The sequence below is a fragment of the Haliotis cracherodii genome, unplaced genomic scaffold, assembly GCF_022045235.1.
Source record: "Haliotis cracherodii isolate W230 unplaced genomic scaffold, xgHalCrac1.p SCAF_22, whole genome shotgun sequence".
Taxonomy (NCBI): Eukaryota; Metazoa; Mollusca; class Gastropoda; order Lepetellida; family Haliotidae; genus Haliotis; species Haliotis cracherodii.
The window spans coordinates 7,399,815-7,420,886 of NW_027266278.1; the positions used below are offsets into that span (position 1 = coordinate 7,399,815).

General features: G+C 43.1%; 1 protein-coding gene across 1 annotated transcript in view; it reads left to right on the plus strand.

The window, feature by feature from the left end:
• LOC139471316 (GRB10-interacting GYF protein 2-like) overlaps positions 1-20,105 on the plus strand; it is a 36,208-nt gene extending 16,103 nt beyond the window's left edge. Inside the window, exons 9-30 of the mRNA XM_071253623.1 lie at positions 185-301; positions 572-910; positions 1,753-1,867; positions 2,941-3,042; positions 3,916-3,980; positions 4,315-4,472; positions 5,053-5,256; positions 5,843-5,943; positions 6,387-6,487; positions 7,502-7,681; positions 8,354-8,596; positions 9,478-9,576; positions 10,873-10,962; positions 11,628-11,738; positions 12,124-12,218; positions 12,956-13,079; positions 14,254-14,432; positions 15,022-15,169; positions 16,479-16,575; positions 17,972-18,018; positions 18,848-18,970; positions 19,819-20,105. Coding sequence (XP_071109724.1) covers positions 185-301; positions 572-910; positions 1,753-1,867; positions 2,941-3,042; positions 3,916-3,980; positions 4,315-4,472; positions 5,053-5,256; positions 5,843-5,943; positions 6,387-6,487; positions 7,502-7,681; positions 8,354-8,596; positions 9,478-9,576; positions 10,873-10,962; positions 11,628-11,738; positions 12,124-12,218; positions 12,956-13,079; positions 14,254-14,432; positions 15,022-15,169; positions 16,479-16,575; positions 17,972-18,018; positions 18,848-18,970; positions 19,819-20,019 — 3,039 coding nt within the window. The 3' untranslated portion in view covers positions 20,020-20,105. The remainder of the gene's footprint in view (positions 1-184; positions 302-571; positions 911-1,752; positions 1,868-2,940; positions 3,043-3,915; positions 3,981-4,314; positions 4,473-5,052; positions 5,257-5,842; positions 5,944-6,386; positions 6,488-7,501; positions 7,682-8,353; positions 8,597-9,477; positions 9,577-10,872; positions 10,963-11,627; positions 11,739-12,123; positions 12,219-12,955; positions 13,080-14,253; positions 14,433-15,021; positions 15,170-16,478; positions 16,576-17,971; positions 18,019-18,847; positions 18,971-19,818) is intronic.
• The last annotated feature ends 967 nt before the right edge of the window (positions 20,106-21,072 follow it).

The following is a 21,072-nucleotide window of genomic DNA, read 5'->3' on the forward strand; positions in this document are numbered from 1 at the left end:
ATCCCAATTGCAAGATCGATGCTCATGATGTCAATCACTGGATTGTCTGGTCCAGACTCTATTATTTGAAGACCAATGTTATATAGCTGGACTATTGCTGAGTGCGGCATTAAAAAACAAACCAACAAAACTGACCTTGTTGATGTTTGTGCATGTCAGGTTGTCATAATACAGTTGTTTGCAGGGCTTTAGAAATGGAGAGAGTCCGCACTCTGATGTACAGAACACCAATCAGTCACCGTCACAGCCTAACACAGACTTGCCTCCTCAGGGCAAGGAACCACCTCGAGAACAGAGAAGGGTACGCCTGTTGTTTGACTTCTTTGATTATCCAGCTTATTATTACCGTATATACTCTTCAAATCGGCATTAAAACACAACTCACCGTTCCTCATAATAAAGAAGTTGGCATCCAAAAATTCTCTTCCTTATGTGTTTAACTTCTTAAACCCAATTCAAAGACAAGAATATCTTTTGTGATCTAAAAGGAATATACTGGCACTTCAAATCACATGATCCTGGATGTATGATTTATTAGCATCATTGTCACCAGACATTTCTGAACTTTCAGGATAAGAAGAATCAGCGCTCAACAAGTGCTCCCGAGGTCAAACAAGAAAGTGCTAGTAACCATGGCAACAGCCAGTCTCAGTCTCCACAGCCTGCTGTCAAATCCAATCAGGAACCTAAGAGAATAGATCCCTCAAAATCTGTGCAGTTTGGGGATGTGTCACAAAATCTTAATGACTCAAACAGTGCTCCAGTTGAACAGACATTAAACACTATGAGTGTGAACCAAGTGAGTGTACCTGTCAAGAAAGTTAAGGGTGGCCTGCCAACAGCGGACAGTGATCCCTTGGATAGATTAAAGGAGGCCGCTGAGAACATGGTGGCTGAAATGACAGCTGAGGTACAAAATATGCTTGTTGATTTCGGTTATTGATGCCAAGTGGGCGTTGGTGCCAATGTGATATCGGTGTGATGCCATGTGGGCGTTGGTGCCAATGTGATGTGGGTGTGATGCCATGTGGCCGTTGGTGTCAATGTGATGTGGGTGTAATGCCATGTGGGCATTGGTGCCAATGTGATATCGGTGTGATGCCATGTGGGCATTGGTGCCAATGTGATATCGGTGTGATGCCATGTGGGCATTGGTGTCAATGTGATGTGGGTGTGATGCCATGTGGGCGTTGGTGCCAATGTGATGTGGGTGTGATGCCATGTGGGCTTTGGTGCCAAAGTAATGTGGGTGTGATGTGGATTTGATGTGGTTTAACGTGTGGTTTTCGGAGGTTCCGGAGTAGAACTCGGAAACCATAAGACAAAACTTTACTAAATTTGGTACACACATTCACCGTATGGTGTATAAATGAATTTTATAAATTGGACTTGGTCCCTAAACTGAATGAAAGCAGTGGGTTCCATTTCTGGAGCAGAACATGAAAATTATTAGAGATATCTTTATGAAACTTGGTAAACACATTCAGCGTATGGTGTATATGTGCCTTTTGCTATTTATGATTCCCCCAAAATTGCCTTTTCTTTTATATGAATTTTATAAATTGGACTTGGTCCCGTAAACTGAATGAAAGCAGTGGGTTTCATTTCTGGAGCAGAACTTGAAAATTATTAGAGATATCTTTATGAAAATTTGTAAACACATTCACCATAAACTTTGTTGAGTGGAAGAAGGTTGATGATAATCATGGAAGGTAGAATTTCCATGAGATAAAAATGCTGTTTTCTGATCAGGATGAAGAGAACAGGTTACAGAGAGGTCCCATGGACCCTCGGACTCAAGGTGTCCCACTTAGTCATGAAGAGTCCCTCAAGTGGTTTTACAGGGATCCCCAAGGAGATGTCCAAGGTACACATTTACCCACAAGGACATCACAAGGGACATGACATGAAATATCTTTCTTAGGAGGCATTGTTAGAATATTTAGATTCTCTTGCCAAGGCCTAAAATAGTTATCTGAAGTCCAAGGTGTGGAACCTTAGCAAATGTTGAGTGGTATGGGTTAAATCCATGACTTTGAGCACCGGAGTAATGCCAGTCTGTTACTTTAGCCAATACCGTATTCGACGTAATAAGCGCCCAGGGCTTTCAAAATTAGAAATAGGGGGCTCTTATTAGAATATTATTTTGGTGACAAAAAAAGAGTTGAAAGATAAATTTTGTGGTTTATGCTGACAGCCTGAAATGTTTATGTACGACAGATATATTTTTCCAGGATTTAATTGCCCACACACGAGTGCGTATTATACGCGAATAAATCTTGATCAATCGGAAGGGGGGCTAATTAGGATTGTTTTTTAGACAATATATTAGCAAATATTGCCAGGATGCTTATTAGAGCGGGGCACTTATTATGTCGAATACAGTAGTTCAAATCTCCAGTAATAGTTCTAGTAAAATGTCTTTTGGTCCTGAAAGCCTTGCTTAAGTCCATGTAATAACACTGAGATCTACTAAAAATGATGTCAAGTGAAAGTTTAGGGCTTGAATACTCAAAAGCTTTAGACACAGACTCTAATAACTTTTAGTGTGTTATATATAATAAGGGGTCTCCTTTATCAGGAAAGATCCTAGTACCCTTGCTTGTCAGATAAGGTGCCTAAAACAGAGTCAAGTTACCGCAATGTCTCCAAAGTAACCAGTCGGGCTCCGCTTGACAAAGTGACCTTAGCGCATGTTGACTAACATATGGGAGTCTCCATTGCTGGTTTGTCTCTTTCAGTTAGATGTTTTCCTGCTGCAATAATGTTTCCTTGAAGTTTCTGAGCTCTACCTAAACTTACCAGGCTCACAAACACTGGAGATGAAGTATATTACTAGTTTGTAAGATGAAGAGATAACATGTATTGTGTGCAGATCCTGAAATCAGATTTTACTCATCAACTCACTCACTCACCCACTCACTCACTCCACTTTTTCAGGACCTTTTAACCCAGAGGAGATGGCCCAGTGGTTCAGTGCTGGTTACTTTACAATGAGTCTTCTGGTTAAAAGGGGATGTGATGAACGATTCCAGCAGTTAGGTACGTACAAGTTCCATCACCATGTTGTTCATGCTCATAACGATGTTTAGGTGTGCCAGACCGCCTCCATGGTCTAGTGGTAGAGCGGCCGCCTGGAGAGCTGGAAGTCCTGGGTTCGATCCCCGGTTGTGTCATACCCAAAGACATTAAAAGATGGTACCAGTTGTTACCCTGTCTGGCGCTCGGCATTAAGGGTCTAAATTAAGGACTGGTCGGCTCGGAGTCAGTATGTTGTGTCTGAGAGGGGTATTCATGTTAAACTGCGGCATGGTATCTCAGTGTGCAAGCATTCTTAAATCAGCATCAGTCTGAACTAGTACAAGCAGCCACACCCACAACCACACCCACACCCACGTGCACGTACCTTTTTTAAGTGCAATAATGTTGGATGCGACGTTAAACCCCATTTCACTTGCCTTAACTGTGCCACTTGGAATGAAAGTGTGTCAACTAGATGTATACTATTGATCCATCTTTGAACTTTGAAGGTTAGATATGAAGCAGTTATAATTGAGAATGGGGGGGGGGGGGGGGGATATGAGTATTTCATGCTTGTTTTAACTATGCCATTACAAATTTAGACTTTTAATATCCGAGTAAGTTGGAACCTTGTTTTAGGTCATTGTCATCGGCACATCAAACTCTAAGACTGAAAAATGCATTCTAAAGTAACATTCATCCAACTTATTCAACTTCCTTTATGAACGGAGAGATTTACAGTAAACTGTTATTGTGAGAAGCATAGTGGATACAGCCCAAGGACGTTAAAAGATGGTGCTCGTTGTTCCAAAGCCTGATGAACCGGATTTCGATTTCATTGCGCAATTTTGATTGGGGACCCATTTCAATTCACTGTTATTTGTACGATTCCAGGAGAGCTGATCAAGAGATGGGGCCGAGTTCCATTCCTAGCTGGCCCAACACCACCTCCATTACTGGTAAGATGGACTTTCACATTCCTTGTGATGTTATCGTACATGTCAAAGTCAATATTTACTGAAAACAGTGAATAAACTATGAACATGGACTTTCACGTTCCTCGTGTTGTGATCATACATGTCAAAGTCAGTATTTACTGAAAACAGTGAATAAACCATGATCAAAACAAATGGTGTATTTTAGTAATTTTTAGTGTCTTTGAACAATGTAGAAGGAAGAATTTATATATTTTCTTGAAAAGAAAAATATTCTACCCCTTTCAAGCTACAATATGTTAAAAAATAAATCAATTTCCTCCTCCACATTCATTGTTACTCCATGTTTCATTGCCAGAACATCCCAGTAACAGCTGCCAATACTGAAGCCCCCGTAAAACAGACCCCGCCCCCACAGCAGCCAACGCCCACTCCTCCACCCCCTCAGGACCTGCTTGGAATCATACCTCAACAGTTTCTCCTTCAACAGCTCATGCAACAACAGATGCTCATGAGGTAAGGGGAGACCGAAATCTCACAGAGTACCAGGAATATTTAAATAACAGTTTTAGTTTCAGGGCAGAACCCCATCCTGGCTGATGAACTGTGTGGATCAAATAGGCAGTGTGTATTCCTGCACTCATGGCATGCTTCTTTGTTTAGCCCATTAACCGCTGTCCCAGGCTTCATTATCTTAGCAACCCGTGCTTGTTGTAAAAGGTGACTACTGTTGTAACGGACGACTGACCTAATCGGGTGGTCATATAGCTGGAATATTGCTTATTGCGGCTTTAAACAACAAACAAACAAACAAAACTGATGTGATATCATAGCTCATGCTCAGAAGCCTTAAGCCTATAAGCTATTGCCACTCTGATATTTGAGTATTTCTTACCAGAATAGGAATGTTATCTGTAACATTCCATGAACAATTGTGAAATTCTCTTATGATTCAAACAATTAAACCCAGGACTTGCAGTACAAAGTATTTATGTCCATTCTCAATATGTTTTGCCAGAGGAGTATAAGGAGGCAATAGTTTGCGTCTAAGGACCCTGAGGTGTTTCAAGTGCAAGATGAGTGTTGATTATTGCAGACAGATGCAGGTCCAGATGATGACACAGATGCAAGAACAGGATTCATTCAAGAACATGTCTCCACCACAGCAGCAACAGATGGTGATGCAGATGTTGATGCAGACACAACCTATGTTTATGCAGCAACTTCAGCAGCTACAACAACTACAGCAGCAACAACAGCAACAACAACAACAACAACAACAGAACAGGCTGTCCCCACAGTGAGTTGAATTAGTATTTGTGCTTTAAGACAGAAGTCTGGAGTCATACAGAAGTGCTATGTCGGCAGTAGGGGTATACCTAGGTCTTTGAGTCCGTGGCACTTTGAAATTAACCAGTCAGCCATTGGAATTTGAACCCTTTTGTACCAGAGAGAAATGTATGTTACATGCGAAATACAATCTACATTTTTCATTTGTTTTGTTGATTCAAGCAGCCCTACCTTGTAGTGTCCCCCAGGTCTGCAATGTCAATTATTAACATATACAGTAAACTACGTTTATAACGAACACGCTTATAACGAACTGACCGATATAACAAACTTATTTTTAGTCCCGGCCATTTGTTGTATACATGCTGTATATATGCTTATAACGAACTACGGTTATCATGAACTAAAATTAGTGGTCCCTTTGAGTTTGTGATAATTGTAGTTTACTGTATTCTCAATTTATGTTTAATATTGTGTGGTTGGAATATAGAGTGTGTCATTAAACAACAAACAAACAAAAAGACTGCCCATCCCAATAACGGGGTAGTGCTATGAGTCTGTGCAGAGATGATGTGGAAGCTACCACTGTGTTCCAGGCCGCAGACAGCAGAGGGCACCCCTACTACCTCCCACCCAGCATATCACATGCCCCAGCCTGGCCCTGCTGCAGAAGGGGAGGGGCACCCTCCAGGACAAGGTAAGTCCTCTAAAACCATGTGTTGACCCGCTATTTAAGATCAAGGGCAAAAGTCACAAGGATTCAAGGTTTCCATTTTAATTGAGTTATTACATTTTTCATTGGGTAATCTATATTTTTTCACTTATCTATTCATCACTCTATTGGGTTTTTCCCAAAATGAGTAAACATTTTTGATTTAATAAATGTAAATAACGGTTCTAAATATAGGCTTGACTCGGAAAGTAAATTAGCTTGTAATTGTGTTTCGGAAATTAGCTCCATTGTACGCATGCTGAATACGCTTCATTGGGTATTTACGCGTGCTGTTTTTATAATTAGAGTTTTTCCTTTAATGCATGCGTTTCTGTACGCAAGTTAATTGAAAGTAATTGGTTTTTGAATATTTTGTTTGGTATTTTACGCCAATACGCTGCTTATCTGTAGCTCTGTGTATGTTGCAGTTGCTTGGTCTCAGCCCAGCAGTGTGTGGGACCTGGAGACGCCGCCCAGTGACATGTCACCCAACTCTGTGAACCAGCAGCAACTGGAAAAACTGCAAGCTGTGAGTATTCCCCATATGTGTGTAGGGTCATGCTGTGTCTATCTTATAACTTGTAACTTTCAAAACTAGTCAGTTCTTGCTCAAAAATGCCATCAAAATCGGACCTGTTGAAGTGCTGCTATGGTTACTGCTTATGAAAATGTTCATCCTTTGATGCGTGACTTAGAATGTTGTTACAAAAGCCGCTGTTTAAACTACCATCCACTGTCAGTTTAGACAATTTGGTTTTCTTTGGGTTCCAGGTTGGAGTAATGGAATTTAACACTTTTTTGCCTGACAAAAAAAAAAAAAAAAAAAAAAAAGACTTATCTCATGTTTAGACTGAATGTAGAATGTGTGGCCACTCATGTCAGCCTAGACAGTTAGATATATTTGCATGAGCCAGGTTTAATGATTTGTTATGGCAGAGTGGGCACCGGTAGTCCAGGGTTCCGTTGTACAAAGCTATCTTAGCGCTAAGGTGATCGTAACTCCCATACCTAACACAGCCTTACGAAGTGCTAAGATTGTTTTGTACAACGGCACCCAGTTGTCTAAGGCTCTGCAGGACACTGTGCAGAGTTATGTCCCTTAGTGTGCTGGTATCCCATGATTCACCCTGACTATGACCTTGGTTTGTCCGTACCATACCCTTGCTCTTGGGTTTCATAGGGTGGTCGGGTAGCCTAGTGGTTAAAGCGTTTGCTCGTCACGCCGAAGACCCGGGTTCGATTCCCGACATTGGTACAATGTGTGAAGCCCATTTCTGGTGTCCCCGCTATGATATTGCTGGAATATTGCTGAAAGCGGCGTAAAACCATACTCACTCACTTGGGTTTCATGGGTTAACGTGGTAGATGTTGAAGACCTGTATTCCTCCCATATTACACTGACATGCTGTGATGGAACAGAAATACTGTTCAAAGTGTGTTAACCCATCTCACTGACACTGTTGTGGCGAATATTTGTCCACAAGGGCTTGCTGACAGTTCTCCCTTATCATCCAGTGTCGTAACCTTATTCTTTCTAAACCAGCAACAGAAAGCAGAAGAAATTCGCCGGAAGCAGGAGGAGGAAGAAGAAAGACGTCGTCAGATAGAGATGCAGAGAACTCAGGAAGAGCTGAAGAGACAGCAGGAGGAGATAGCCATAGAGAGGGAGAAGATGATACGAGAGAAGAAGGAGCTGGAGAGACAGAGACAGGTCGAGCTGAAGGTAGGCCAGCCTTGCTTGCACAAAGTAAGGAGAAGATATATGGATGAAAAACTTCTTTATTACAATTATGAGCAACATTTCAGTGTAGGTTCTAACACCATTATCAAGCATCATCGCTCCTAATTGTTATAAAGAAGTTGTTTATCCATATATTTTATCCTTATTTAGTCCTCCAACTTTTAAATGCCTCTCGAAGATGTTTCTTGCATGCACAGCATGTATCTGCCATGACATAAATGCTGAACTGCCTAGAAGAATATTTGGAACACCATTGATTAGATGCTAAGAAGTATATGGGTTCCTTGTGTTAGAATAGCTATCATCAGCTCCATAATTACTGAAGACTCACTCACTCACTCACTCACTCACTCACTCACTCACCATAATTACTGAAGACTCACTCACTCACTCACTCACTCACTCACTCACTCACTCACCATAATTACTGGAGTGTCCAAGAACAAGGTCTTGCCGAGAGATCTGATAACTTGATGCAGATTGTGAAGACATGTCCATATTGTCCTTGACGTTGAGGAAACACTTGGCATGAAATGAGATGTATTTGCTTTGTGTGAATGATGTCCTCAGCATTGAAAAGATCTGTTGTGCGAAATTCTGAATTAAAATGTCTTAATAAAAATGATTTGAAAAGAGTCCTTACTTTCCATATAGCGTATGGAAGAAATCCGTCGTCGGGAGGAAGAAGAAATGAGACGACAAATGGAGGAAGAACGTAAACGAGAAGAAGAGAGAATGCGAGAAGAGCAGCGTCGCCGAGAAGAAGAGCTTGTTGTCCAGAGAGAAGAAGAAGCTCGCAGGAAGCAGGAAGAAGAAAGGAAGAGAATGATAGAGGAAGAGAGGAGGCGACAAGAGGAGACGCACAGACAACAGCTGGAGGAAGAACACAAGAAACAGGTGGGTACCTTTGTCAAATTGAAACAACAAGCACCGATCTGTCGTCTTACAGTATTGTAATGACAACCTATTCCACCTTTTATTGGGGACTTTAGCACTGATCTGTTGTCTTACAGTATTGTAATGACAACGTACTCCACCTTTTATTGGGGACTTTTTATCTTTCCCTGATACACAAAACTCATTCTCATGAAATGTCAAGTGTATATTTAGATGGCACATATCTGATTATCTCTATCAAACATTGAGTGGTATATATCAGCACAATAGACCAGGCTTTAAACTGTTCGAGATGTGAAGCCCATTTCTGGTGTCCCCCGCCGTGATATTGTATAAATATTGCTACAAGCGGCATAAAACCATACTCACTCACTTTTACTGTTTTGAGAAGAATATGTTAGTTCCCAATTTTGATTAACTTTCCAATGGGTTGCCATGGATGAATAAGTCATCTGCACTTAGGGTTTATTTGTTGAATAATAATTGGAGATGACACTGGAAGACTGGTCGTGATCTTTGATGTAGGTGCAGATGGAGTTTTTAGAGTAAGACATTTTCTTAAAAACTTTGAATGTTCTTGAAAGTACAAAAAATATATGCCCCGTGAGCATTCCTGGTTGGGATAGGTCCCAAGCAATCTATGATGATTGTAAGAGGCGACCAAATGGATCGGGTGGTCAGACTTGGTGACTTGATTGATTGCCTGCCATGATGCCGTTGGTGTTGATAGTTGCTCCCAATATCGATGACATGATTGACTCTTCCAGACCGCCATCATTTCGCTGGAATATTGTGTGGTGTTAAACAACAAACAAAACAAACAACTTAAATGTGTTGAAAGTTAGTAAAAGTGTGTTATATGACGCTACTCTTGTGTGTAGGAGATGTTGCGGCAGCAGGAAGTACAGAGACAGCAGGAGGAGATGCAGCAGGAGCAGCAGCGGGAGGAGGAGCGACAGAGAGAGATGCTCAGACAACAGGTACTCCTCGGTGTTAGATCTCTCCTGGGGGGACTGGGTTAGATCTCTCCTGGAGGGACTGGGTTAGATCTCTCCTGGGGGGACTGGGTTAGATCTCTCCTCGGGGGACTGGGTTAGATCTCTCCTGGGGGGTCTGGGTTAGATCTCTCCTCAGGGTCTGGGTTAGATCTCTCCTGGGGGGACTGGGTTAGATTTCTCCTGGGGGGACTGGGTTAGATCTATCCTCAGGGACTGGGTTAACACTGGTTGCCTGCTCTCTAGTGCTTGTTGAAGAGGCGACAATCAGATGGGGCCTCAGTGGCTTGGTTGATCGGGTAGCCCAGTTGTTAAAACATTTGTTCTGCACGCCTAAGACCCAGGTTCAATTCCCGACATGGGTACAATGTGTGAAGCCCATTTCTGGTGATGCTGGAATATTGCTAAAAGTGGTGGAAAATACCACTTACTCACTCTCTCACTATGCGATGCTCTGGTCTGAAGCTCATACTATAAGTCTGTGGTCTGTCTTGCCTTCACTCATTATTTACAGGCTGCAGCATTAAACAGCACTCATTCACTCACTCACTCATTCACTCATTCACTCACTCACTCACTCACTCACTCTCTCACTATGCGATGCTCTGGTCTGAAGCTCATACTATAAGTCTGTGGTCTGTCTTGCCTTCACTCATTATTTACAGGCTGCAGCATTAAACAGCACTCATTCACTCATTCACTCACTCACTCACTCATTCACTCACGACGCGCTGCTCTGGGCTGAAGCTCATACTATAAGTCTGTGGTCTGTCTTGCCTTCACTCATTATTTACAGGCTGCAGCATTAAACAGCACTCACTCACTCACCAAGTATATTGTCAATACTTCATGGGCTTTGTATACATCACAGACCTGTCGCCTGTGAATACATGACCACGTTGCGCTGTAGTAGTGATGTGGGTCTACTTTTAGTCAAGTAACGAAATGAGTCTGTTTATGACTTATGGCAGTCAAACGAACCCTCCTCCATGTCTGAACTGTTTGTGATCCCTGTGTGTTTTTATTTATCAAACTGTTGATGTATTGCAATTGTTTGTCCTACGATTGTACTGTCTATAAGAATAAGGCTGATGGTATTGTTGATAGTGTTAAAAAAAGACAATAGTTTCAATAGTTTTGCATTGGAAAACTTTTAGTCAAATTTCAAACCTTTAAGTTTATAAGCAAGGATTATGACAGCTTCAGATTGGATGTTTAGAAAATCAGGAGTATTGACAAAGTCTTTAAGCATGATTTATATTTGGTTACTTTTTGTTGTAGGAGATGCAGCGTCAGGAACAACAGAAACTTCAGCAAGAGGCGCTAAGACGTCTCCAGCAACAACAACAAGAACAGTTGGCTCGAATGCAGGTACGCGAACGGATACCATATAAGATACTTTGGAGTCACCTGACTGATCAGAGCTTATAGTAATTCACAGGAAATTTGGATACAAGTTTTACTTGCTATCCCTGTGTGGACCCGTGAAGATCCGGGGTAGAATAGGTCTTCATGCTCGTCATAACAGGCGACTATGCTTGTTGTAAGAGGCAACTCACGGGATTGGGTAGTCAGACTCACTGTCTTGGTTGATGCATGTCACCAAATCCCAGTTGCGTGGATCGATGCTCATGATATCAATCACTAGAATGTCTGGTCCAGACTTGATTATTTAAGACCGCCTTCATCTAGCTGGAATATTGCTGTGTGTGGCGTTAAACAACAAACAGACAGACAAATATCCCTGTGTGGAGTCTGTGGAGCCTGTCTGGGTTAAGATCCCCAGTGCCACATGCTTGTTGTTAAAACTAACAAGGTTGTCAGGCTTTTTGATTTGATGGATTGTATGTTACCACCCCCTGATGGTATAGAACGTTGCTCATGCTTTCAGTCACGGGTTTGCCTGGTCCAGACTGATTATATACAAGTCACCATGTTATGGTAGGAGTGCTGCTGACTGCAGTGTAATATGATGGACAAACACTGGAGATTGCTTGAAATGTTGACTTGATTTTGATTTGCCTGTTTTGTGTCAGCTTCCTGCCACTGCGCAGTGGGCGAGTCAGCTGCAGCAGAGGGAGGCGAACGAAGGGAAGTCCCTGGCAGAGATACAGCAGGAGGAGGAGAGACAGATGCAGGAGAGAGAAGTGAGTTGACCAGTGGTGGCTGATAGAATGGGAGTGTTATTTGTGGGGAATTGATAGGATGTCGGTATTTAAGGATGACAGTGTGAGGAAATCCCTGGCAGAGATACAGCAGGAGGAGGAGAGACAGATGCAGGAGAGAGAAGTGAGTTGACAAGCGGTGGCTGATAGAATGGGAGTGTTATTTGTGGGGAATTGATAGGATGACAGTGTGAGGAAGGACTGGAAATTAGTCCGTGACGTTGAGGGGAAGTTAGAGATAGTGATGGATTGAAATGTTGGAAGTGATGGTAACTTAATATTGTCTCAAACTAAGACCCCATGATATGATTTGATTGTCTAGATGGCATATCTGTAAGGAAATTATGAATGTTATTTTATGTTTCAGCGCCAACTTGAGATTCAGAGGCAGCAAATGTTTGCCATCCAACAACAGCAGCAGCAGCAACAACAGCAACAGCAGAAGTCATGGGGAGCACAAATGTAAGTCGCCCCCTTCTCAACACCCAGTATGTATAGAAATTGTGCAAAACCACACTGTTAAAAAACACAGCCAGTATATTCACCTGCCCTCCGTCGTCGGGCCATTAATAAGTCCTCAGGCTTCTGCAAATGATAATGCCCTGGAAAATAGCGCTACCCTTATATTATTCCCCTGGTCAGTGAATCAGTGTGCATGTGATTTTCATTCTCATCTCCCTGGGGAGTATACTACCCAAGCACAAGGCACAAGGCTAATAGTCACATTACATCTCATCACCATCTCATCACCCCTGGGTTGTCAGCACCATCCCCATTCTCATCTCCCTGGGGAGTATACTACCCAGGCACAAGGCACAAGGCCAATAGTCACATTACATCTCATCACCATCTCATCACCCCTGGGTTGTCAGCACCATCCCCATTCTCATCTCCCTGGGGAGTATACTACCCAAGCACAAGGCACAAGGCTAATAGTCACATTACATCTCATCACCATCTCATCACCCCTGGGTTGTCAGCACCATCCCCATTCTCATCTCCCTGGGGAGTATACTACCCAAGCACAAGGCACAAGGCCAATAGTCACATTACATCTCATCACCATCTCATCACCCCTGGGTTGTCAGCAGCATCCCCATTCTCGTTGGTTCCACAGAGTGTTCCTGCTACCTCTGTCTCTTGTTTCATGGCCTGAGTATCTGAGAGATCCTCCACTGTATGATGTAACACTGTTACAGGACGGTCAACCAGGCTGCAACGAACACACTGAAGTCACTGCTGGACATACAGGAGGAACAGAAAGCCAAACAGTCAGACCAAAACAAGAAGAAAGCCAAACAAGTTCAGCCCACTCCGCCCAAGGTATGCACCATCACAATCCACATGGTCCTGTACCTCTAGAGAGACAGGTCTGAATAGGTCACTACCTCCTAGAGAGACAGGTCTGAATAGGTCACTAGTACTCTGTTTGTCCTAAGATACGACTTAGATGACAATCGGATGTGTGACATGGCTGTGTGTCCTGTGATATCTTGTTTGTAATTTGTTTGTTTGTTGTTAAACACCTCACTCAACAATATTCAAGCCATATGACGGAGGTCTGTAAATAATCGAGTCTGGACCAGACAGTTCAGTGATTGACATCATTAACACAGATCCACACAATTGGGATGTGATGACATGCACCTGTGAAGATCCCGGTTAGAATAGGTCTTCAGCAACCTATACTATAATCAAGTCTGGACCAGACAATCCAGTGATTGACATCATGAACACAGATCCACGCAATTGGGATGTGATGACATGCACCTGTGAAGATCTGGGTTAGAATAGGTCTTCAGTGACCTATGCTTGCCATAAGAGGCGACAAACGGGTGATAAGGCTAGCTGACTTGGTTGATCGTATGGTAATTGCATAGGTTGATGCTCATGATATAAAGAAATGGATTGTCTGGTCCAGACTCAATTATTAACAGACCACCATTATATAACTGGAATATAGCTGAGTGCAGCGTTAAACAACAAACAAACAAGTGATGACATGCATCAACTAACCTGACCAACTGATCCCGTTAGTCGCCTACGACAAGCATAGTCGCCTCTTACGACAAGCATAGTCGCCTTTTACGGTAGGCATGGGTTGCTGAAGGTTCACTCATCAGTATTAAATTACCCAAATGGACCCAAGCAGGGCTAGACATCAGCTCTAGCCCACTAGCCAAGGTCAGTTACATTAATGCTGAAGGTATCCTAAGGGCTGGTAGAATTTCGAACATTTTGGGGATGTTCCTCCATGTTGTCACTATTTGGGCTTGTAGACTTTCAAAGTATAATTCTATCCCTGCAAGGGAGTTAAAATATTTTGAAAACCCAAAGAAAACTATCAGAACCCAAAGTTAATGATAACATGTCGAAAAGAAAATGTCCAAAAGAATGCTGGAGCCCTGAATAATACTCTCAGGACTGAAGAGAAGTTAAAGAAAATTAAGGAGTTTGTTTGTCAGATGATACTGAGACCTGCTTCCTCTCTCCCCAGAATACAGCAGCCACCATGGCTACACCTAGCATGTGGAGCAACGTGGCCAGCAATGGTGCCCAGTCCACGGGGTGGGGGGGGAACGCTGTGTGGAAGACGGACAAGGCAGGGGGGGGCCTGGGGTTCTGGGATGAGGCTGTGATATCTTCAGGAAGGGCAGCAACCAAAGAGAAAGAAAGGTTGGTGAGAAATAGCAGCTCCTGATGGTGCTTACAGAATGATAGAAGCACAAGACAAATGTATGTGTACTTAATGACCTAGAGGCAGTGGGGTAGCCTGGTGGTTAAAGTGTTCGCTCGCCACGCTGAAGGCCCCTGTTCTATTCCCCACATGGGTACAATGTGTGAAGCCTATTTCTGGTGTCCCCCGAAGTAATATTGCTGGAATATTGCTAAAAGTGGCGTAAGACCATACTCCTTCCTTACTTAATGACCTGAGCCCCTATCCACAAATGTTCTTACTACTACGACTATCGACTATCGTACGTCTATAGGATTTACCAAAGACTTACAACTGTGGATTGGGGACCTGTATGTTGATCTAGGGGTGTAGATCACTTCATGTGATGTGAGCGAGTGTATTCAATAATTTTGATGTGAATCTGACCAACAAAACAATCCTCTATTTCTACATTTTTGTTTCATTCTTTGAACATAACAAAACCATAAACCCTGCCCAGTTTTGACGATAGGTCTCTTCAGTTGTTTAGTGTGTGGAGGTATGTGTATTCATTTTCCATGTGTCTCACTCAAGTCCACACTTTTTCAGTGGTGAGTTTCCTGCGTTAGGGGGCAAGAAACGAAACCAACAAAACAATAATGCAACGACTAATGCATCTGCAGCTGCAGCGGCAGCAGCAGCAGCTGCCGCCGCTACTGCAAACCGCAACAGACAGACTAAACCAAAGAAAGAGGAGGTAAGCAAAATATTCCCACACTACACCAGTCGTGATGTCACTTCTCTGGCTGAAGGTTTAGGCCAGGCAGTGTTCAAAGTACTCCGCCTCACATGTAAGAGACATGTAACACCACCATTGATCATCAAGTTCCTGGCTGAGGATAAGCCCCTGGGTCTCGGGGCTAAAAAAAATCAACACCCTTGTCAATTAAACACTACAAACTCACAAAATATGAAAAATCATTCAGTCTTGCCTCCCCAGAATTGTGAAACTGACTACCTCTTAGCATTAAACTTTGGACATGTTCAAATCTCAGCTAATCTGAGTATTATATGTGCTAACACTAGCACTTTGAGCATGCACAACGTGTATGAAGGCTAGCACTTTATATTTACATCTTCACTGTAATCTTCTCCTGTTTATAATGATCCACAAAGTCTAGTTTCTCTTCAAGAGATATGGGGTCAGTTGGGTAGCCTAGTGGTTGAAGCGTTCGTTCGTCACGCCGAAGACGTGGGTTCGATTCCTAACATGGGTACAATGTGTGAAGCCCATTTCTGGTGTCTCCAGCCCTGATATTGCTGGAATATTGCTAAAAGTGGCGTAAAACCATACTCACTCACTCACTCACTCACTCACTCACTCACTCAGGAGATATGTGGGGCACAGGTGCACAACTTGTTGTGCTGATTGTCTGCTGGACTCCATATTAGGACCCATTGTGTTCATGGTGTTCTAAGTGACTTTAAGCATAGCTCAATCACACTACAGGCCTCTCTAGTGGGGTAGCCTTGTGGTTAAAGCGTTCGCTCATCATGCCAAAGACCCTGGTTCGATTCCCGACATGGGTACAATGTGTGAAGCCCATTTCTGGTGTCCCCCGCCATGATACTGCTGGAATACTGCTAAAAGCGGCGTAAAACCATACCCACTCACTGAAGACATCTGTAGTGGGTAGCCTAGTGGTTAAAGGGTGCGCTCGTCACGCTAAAGACCCGGGTTCGAATTCCCACATGAGTAGAATGTATGAAGTCCATTTCTGGTGTCTCCCACCGTGATATTGCTGGAATATTTCTAAAAGAAGCGTAAAGCCATTCTCACTCACTCAAGGCGTCTGTATAAGAAAGCAGTTTGACCCTCTCCACGAAGTGTACATTAGTTTCTGATGTACTTAGCGGAAGTGCAAGAAATTTCAAATGTATTTGTACATCTATACATTTGATATGACAGAAATTTGAATATTTTGTGCATTTTATTCTTATCCTGATATGGTTTTATTATGGTTATTGTTATTGTTGTTTGATATGAGAAATAATTTGTGTTTCAGGATGCTGTGCACAAGATGTTTCAGTTAGCAAGGCCTGTTGACGATTTCACTCAGTGGTGTGAGAAGGCACTCGCAGGACTCGCATCATCAGTGGATGGTAGGTCATGTGAAAACTTGCCTATGTTAATATGGGGAATGGGTGACATGGGAGTTACGTCCCTTTGTCATGTCAGGATCCGCTAATTGCAGGCTCATTTTCCAGGTACACCTTGAATCTGATCCCTGCTCATGGCTTTTACCGAAGCGGGACACATCTACTTTCTGTGTCTTTTGCTCTTTTCCTCACGCTTTCAGTTGACATGATATTATTTAAGTAAACTGCTGGTGAAACTGAAAGCAATAAAAAATACACCTCACCCTTAAAGATGGGGCGGTGGGGTAGCCCACTGGTTAAAGCAATCGCTCTTCACACTGAATAACCGGGTTCGATTTCCCCACATGGGGACTGTATGTGAAGCCCAATTCTGGTGTCTCCCGCTGTGATATTGCTGGAATATTGCTATAAGGGGCTTTAAACCACTCACTCACTCACTCACTCACTCACTCACTCACTCTGTTATAAAGGGTTCATATACCAGGTTCACCTCTGACATCATCTATGCTGGTATCTTTCATTGAGATTATAAATGTCTACTGCCTGTATCTTGTCATTCAAAGTCATTTTTCTCTGTCACATTTTTAATCGTAGAATATGTGTTAATTTAACTGTGGCTAAATTTGACAATAATCGCCAACACTTGAAGGGATGGTGTAAATCCTGCTGGGGTCCATGCAGGTAGCAAAGGTACTGTAAGTCCCCATGGACCCCAGCATGGGGATCCACCTTCAGCTGGTGTATCGTTACATATAGTGATATCTGAAGAGATGGTGTAAATCTGGCTGGGGTCCATGCAGGTAGCAAAGGTACTGTAAGTCCCCATGGACCCCAGCACGGGGATCCACCTTCAGCTGGTGTATCGTTACATATAGTGATATCTGAAGGGATGGTGTAAATCCGGCTGGGGTCCATGCAGGTAGCAAAGGTACTGTAAGTCCCCATGGACCCCAGCATGGTGATCCACCTTCAGCTGCTGTATCGTTACATAGAGTGATATCTGTTTTGGGTTGTATGCTAGTTTTAAATATTAATCTGTGATCGTCCAGTTATTTTACTGTACATCGATTTAATCTAAATGTATGTATTCTTAACGTATAACCATGATAACTTCTCTTCGCGATATGGCTGAAATATTGCCGATGTGATGTAAATATTAACTCACTCACTCACTCACTCATTGCTCTTTCCCTTCCTCTTTCAATTATGACTGGAATCATGTTCACTCTCTTAGTTTCAATTTCGGGTTTGAATTGTGAGAAGTTTGAACAAAACCAGACTGGAATCCCCTCCGAAGTTCTTGTGAGGAGCAACTTGTAGGATCTGTTGCTTACAATGAAGGATGTGTTTTGGAATATCACTTTGTTACAGAGGTTTATTCAACAATTCTATTTTTCAGTTCCAACATTCATTGCCTTTCTGCAAGAGGTTGATTCTCCATATGAGGTAGGAATTGTGGTCTGTTATTATAAATAAATATTAAAGAAGTTGACATCCATAAGTTCTCTTCCTTATGTGTATCACTTCTAAATGCCTTTCAAAGACTTGATCCAACATCAAGATGGAGACGATGCAGCATCATTCACCTGATGAAGGAGTAAGCATGTTCTCCGAAATGTTGTGTTCCTCATGATAAAATGTTGACATCCATACATTCTCTTCCTTATTATCGTAAACATTGATACAAGTCCTACTTTGTATCCGTTACCATGGTTACTGGTGCATGGTGGGATCAGCTGCTTGGATCCACCAGGTCCTACAAATCTCTGTATTGTGATGCGATGACTCGATTATTTAGAGGCCACCATGGTAGAGCTGGTATATTGAGTGTGTTAAACAACATACGGATGTTCATTAGTTTTAGTATGCCATGTGACTGAAATAGTATTCCTGGGGATGTTGAACCCAACTCTCTCACAATATCCATGCTTACCGTAATAGGTGACTATGCTTGTCGTAAGAAGCGACTAACTGGATAGGGTGGTCAGGCTTGCTGACTTGGCTGATGCATGTCATTGTATCCCAATTGTGTGGATTGATGCTCATGATGTCAATCACTGGATTTTCTGGTCCAGACTTGATTATTTACAGACCCGTCTATAGCTGAAATATTGCTGATCGCAGCATTAAACACTCACAATGTGTGTCTATTCTTGTTTCATTAAGGAAGGTCTGATTTGGTGTGAGACTCAATTTGGCAGACAACTCCTGTTATAACAGATCTAAGTCTCTGAATGAATCACTTGTATATAATGTTAGATATTTTGTGCCGCAGGTCCATGATTATGTGAGGTCGTACCTTGGTGAGTCTGGTGCTGCAAAGGAGTTTGGTCGACAGTTCCTGGAGAAACGGAGCCAGTATAAGCAGAAGGCCAGACTAGAGAGACAACAGGAGGAGGTGGGTACCTGGCTTGTAGCACTGACACCAGGATGGGGAGGGGGGGTACCTGGCTTGTAGCACTGACACCAGGGAGGGGGGGAGGGGGGGTACCTGGCTTGTAGCACTGACACCAGGAGGGGGGGGAGAGGGGTACCTGGCTTGTAGCACTGACACCGGGTGGGGTGGGGGTACCTGGCTTGTAGCACTGACACCGGGTGGGGTGGGGGTACCTGGCTTGTAGCACTGACACCGGGTGGGGTGGGGGTACCTTGCTTGTAGCACTGACACCGGGTGGGGTGGGGGTACCTGGCTTGTAGCACTGACACCGGGTGGGGTGGGGGTACCTGGCTTGTAGCACTGACAACGAGGAGGGGGGGGGGGGGGGGGGGGGGGGGGGAGTTACCTGGCTTGTAGCACTGACACCAGGGATGTATATGACACTAGGAGGGGGTAGGTAAAAAGGGATGACAATGTGAAACCAGGTGGGGTGGGTACCTGGCTTGTAGCACTGACACCAGGGATGTATCTGACACTGGGATGGGGTGGGTACCCTGACACCAGGGATGACAATATGACCTTCAATGTCTGTAAAAGGCCTTTGAATTTATAAAGAGAAGAGCATTTGGTTACTGGACAGTGTTTTGTCTGTTATTTACAGGACAGTATTATACCTGTTATTTACAGGACAGTATTATACCTGTTATTTACAGGACAGTGTTATACCTGTTATTTACAGGACAGTGTTATACCTGTTATTTACAGGACAGTGTTATACCTGTTATTTACTGGACAGTGTTATATCTGTTATTTACAGGACAGTGTTATATCTGTTATTTACAGGACAGTATTATACCTGTTATTTACAGGACAGTATTTGGGGCCCAGCACCTGCAGTCAACCCGAAGGAGGTCCGGTCCAGCAACAACAATGATGCTGAGTCGGCAGCCCGCAACAAGAACAAGAAGAAGAAGGGCAAGATGCAGAAGATTGACAAGAGCATCCTTGGCTTCACGGTCCATGCCGACCCCACACGGGTCAACGCTGGCGAGATCGAGAACGTGGACTGAACATTGGTGCTATGAAATGTGGTCTTTCCTTTACTTTCTGTTGCCGAGATTGTTGCAATGTTGGACCTGCTGTTTGCAAAGCTGGACACAGCCGAGTCAAGATTTGAGATGATATCCTCATTGCTTGTAACTTGCAACATTGTCCTCCAGATTTCAGTCTTGGCACAGATATTGAACGAGAATGGTGACTAACTGGTGTGCTAGTATATAGTGGATTGATTCAGATGACGCCAACTCCAATGCTGGTGCCTCAACAACTGATTGGCTGATGTGACTGTTCAGCAACAGACTTCTGTACCCCATTGAAAGTAGATCGGGTGGACACCACTGACTATCTGCCTGTTGGTGATGGAATATGCTTGGTGAAGGATGGACCCGGTCAGGATTCCTCCAACGCTGTGATCGGGTCGTCCCAGCCAACACATAGTCCAAACCTGAAGCAAATATCTGTGATACTAAATACTATTTTCCATCGTCAGAGGCTGCTGCACAACAGGGAAAGTAACAAGGAGGAAAGAAATCTGAAGAAAGTCGATAGTTGAAGACGACGTTGGTGCGTCATGGACCGCTTCTGCTGCTTGGTGAGACGCAACATGACAGCGATGATGCAACTCCAGGCCTCTCTTTGCCATATGTCCTGGAGGCGGCCAGTGTCCCATGTCAATACATTCTTTCTTCAATCTAATATTGAGAAGGTGCTTGTGCCTTTGTTATTTTAATTGCGTGTTGGTATTTAGTGAAAATATTGTTCCGGAGAAAACAAGTACTTAAGCACGATGAATTTTAATTGAATTTGTCAGGGATCACAATGTTAAGTCTTTATGAAGCCCAGGATAACCTGAATATTTTCTGCATTTCTTAACATACTTTTATTGTTATCGCATAATTATCCAAAACGGATACTTGGCTTTTATACAGGTTCTCTGCTTCACATAAGTTGACCGAAGTGAGATTTGTTGTTTTTTAATTATTATGTAGTTACCAGTAAAACACAATTTAAACTTTAGGCTTTGCTCTTCAGAGAGATTATTCTCTGTTCCATCAAGCTGCTAT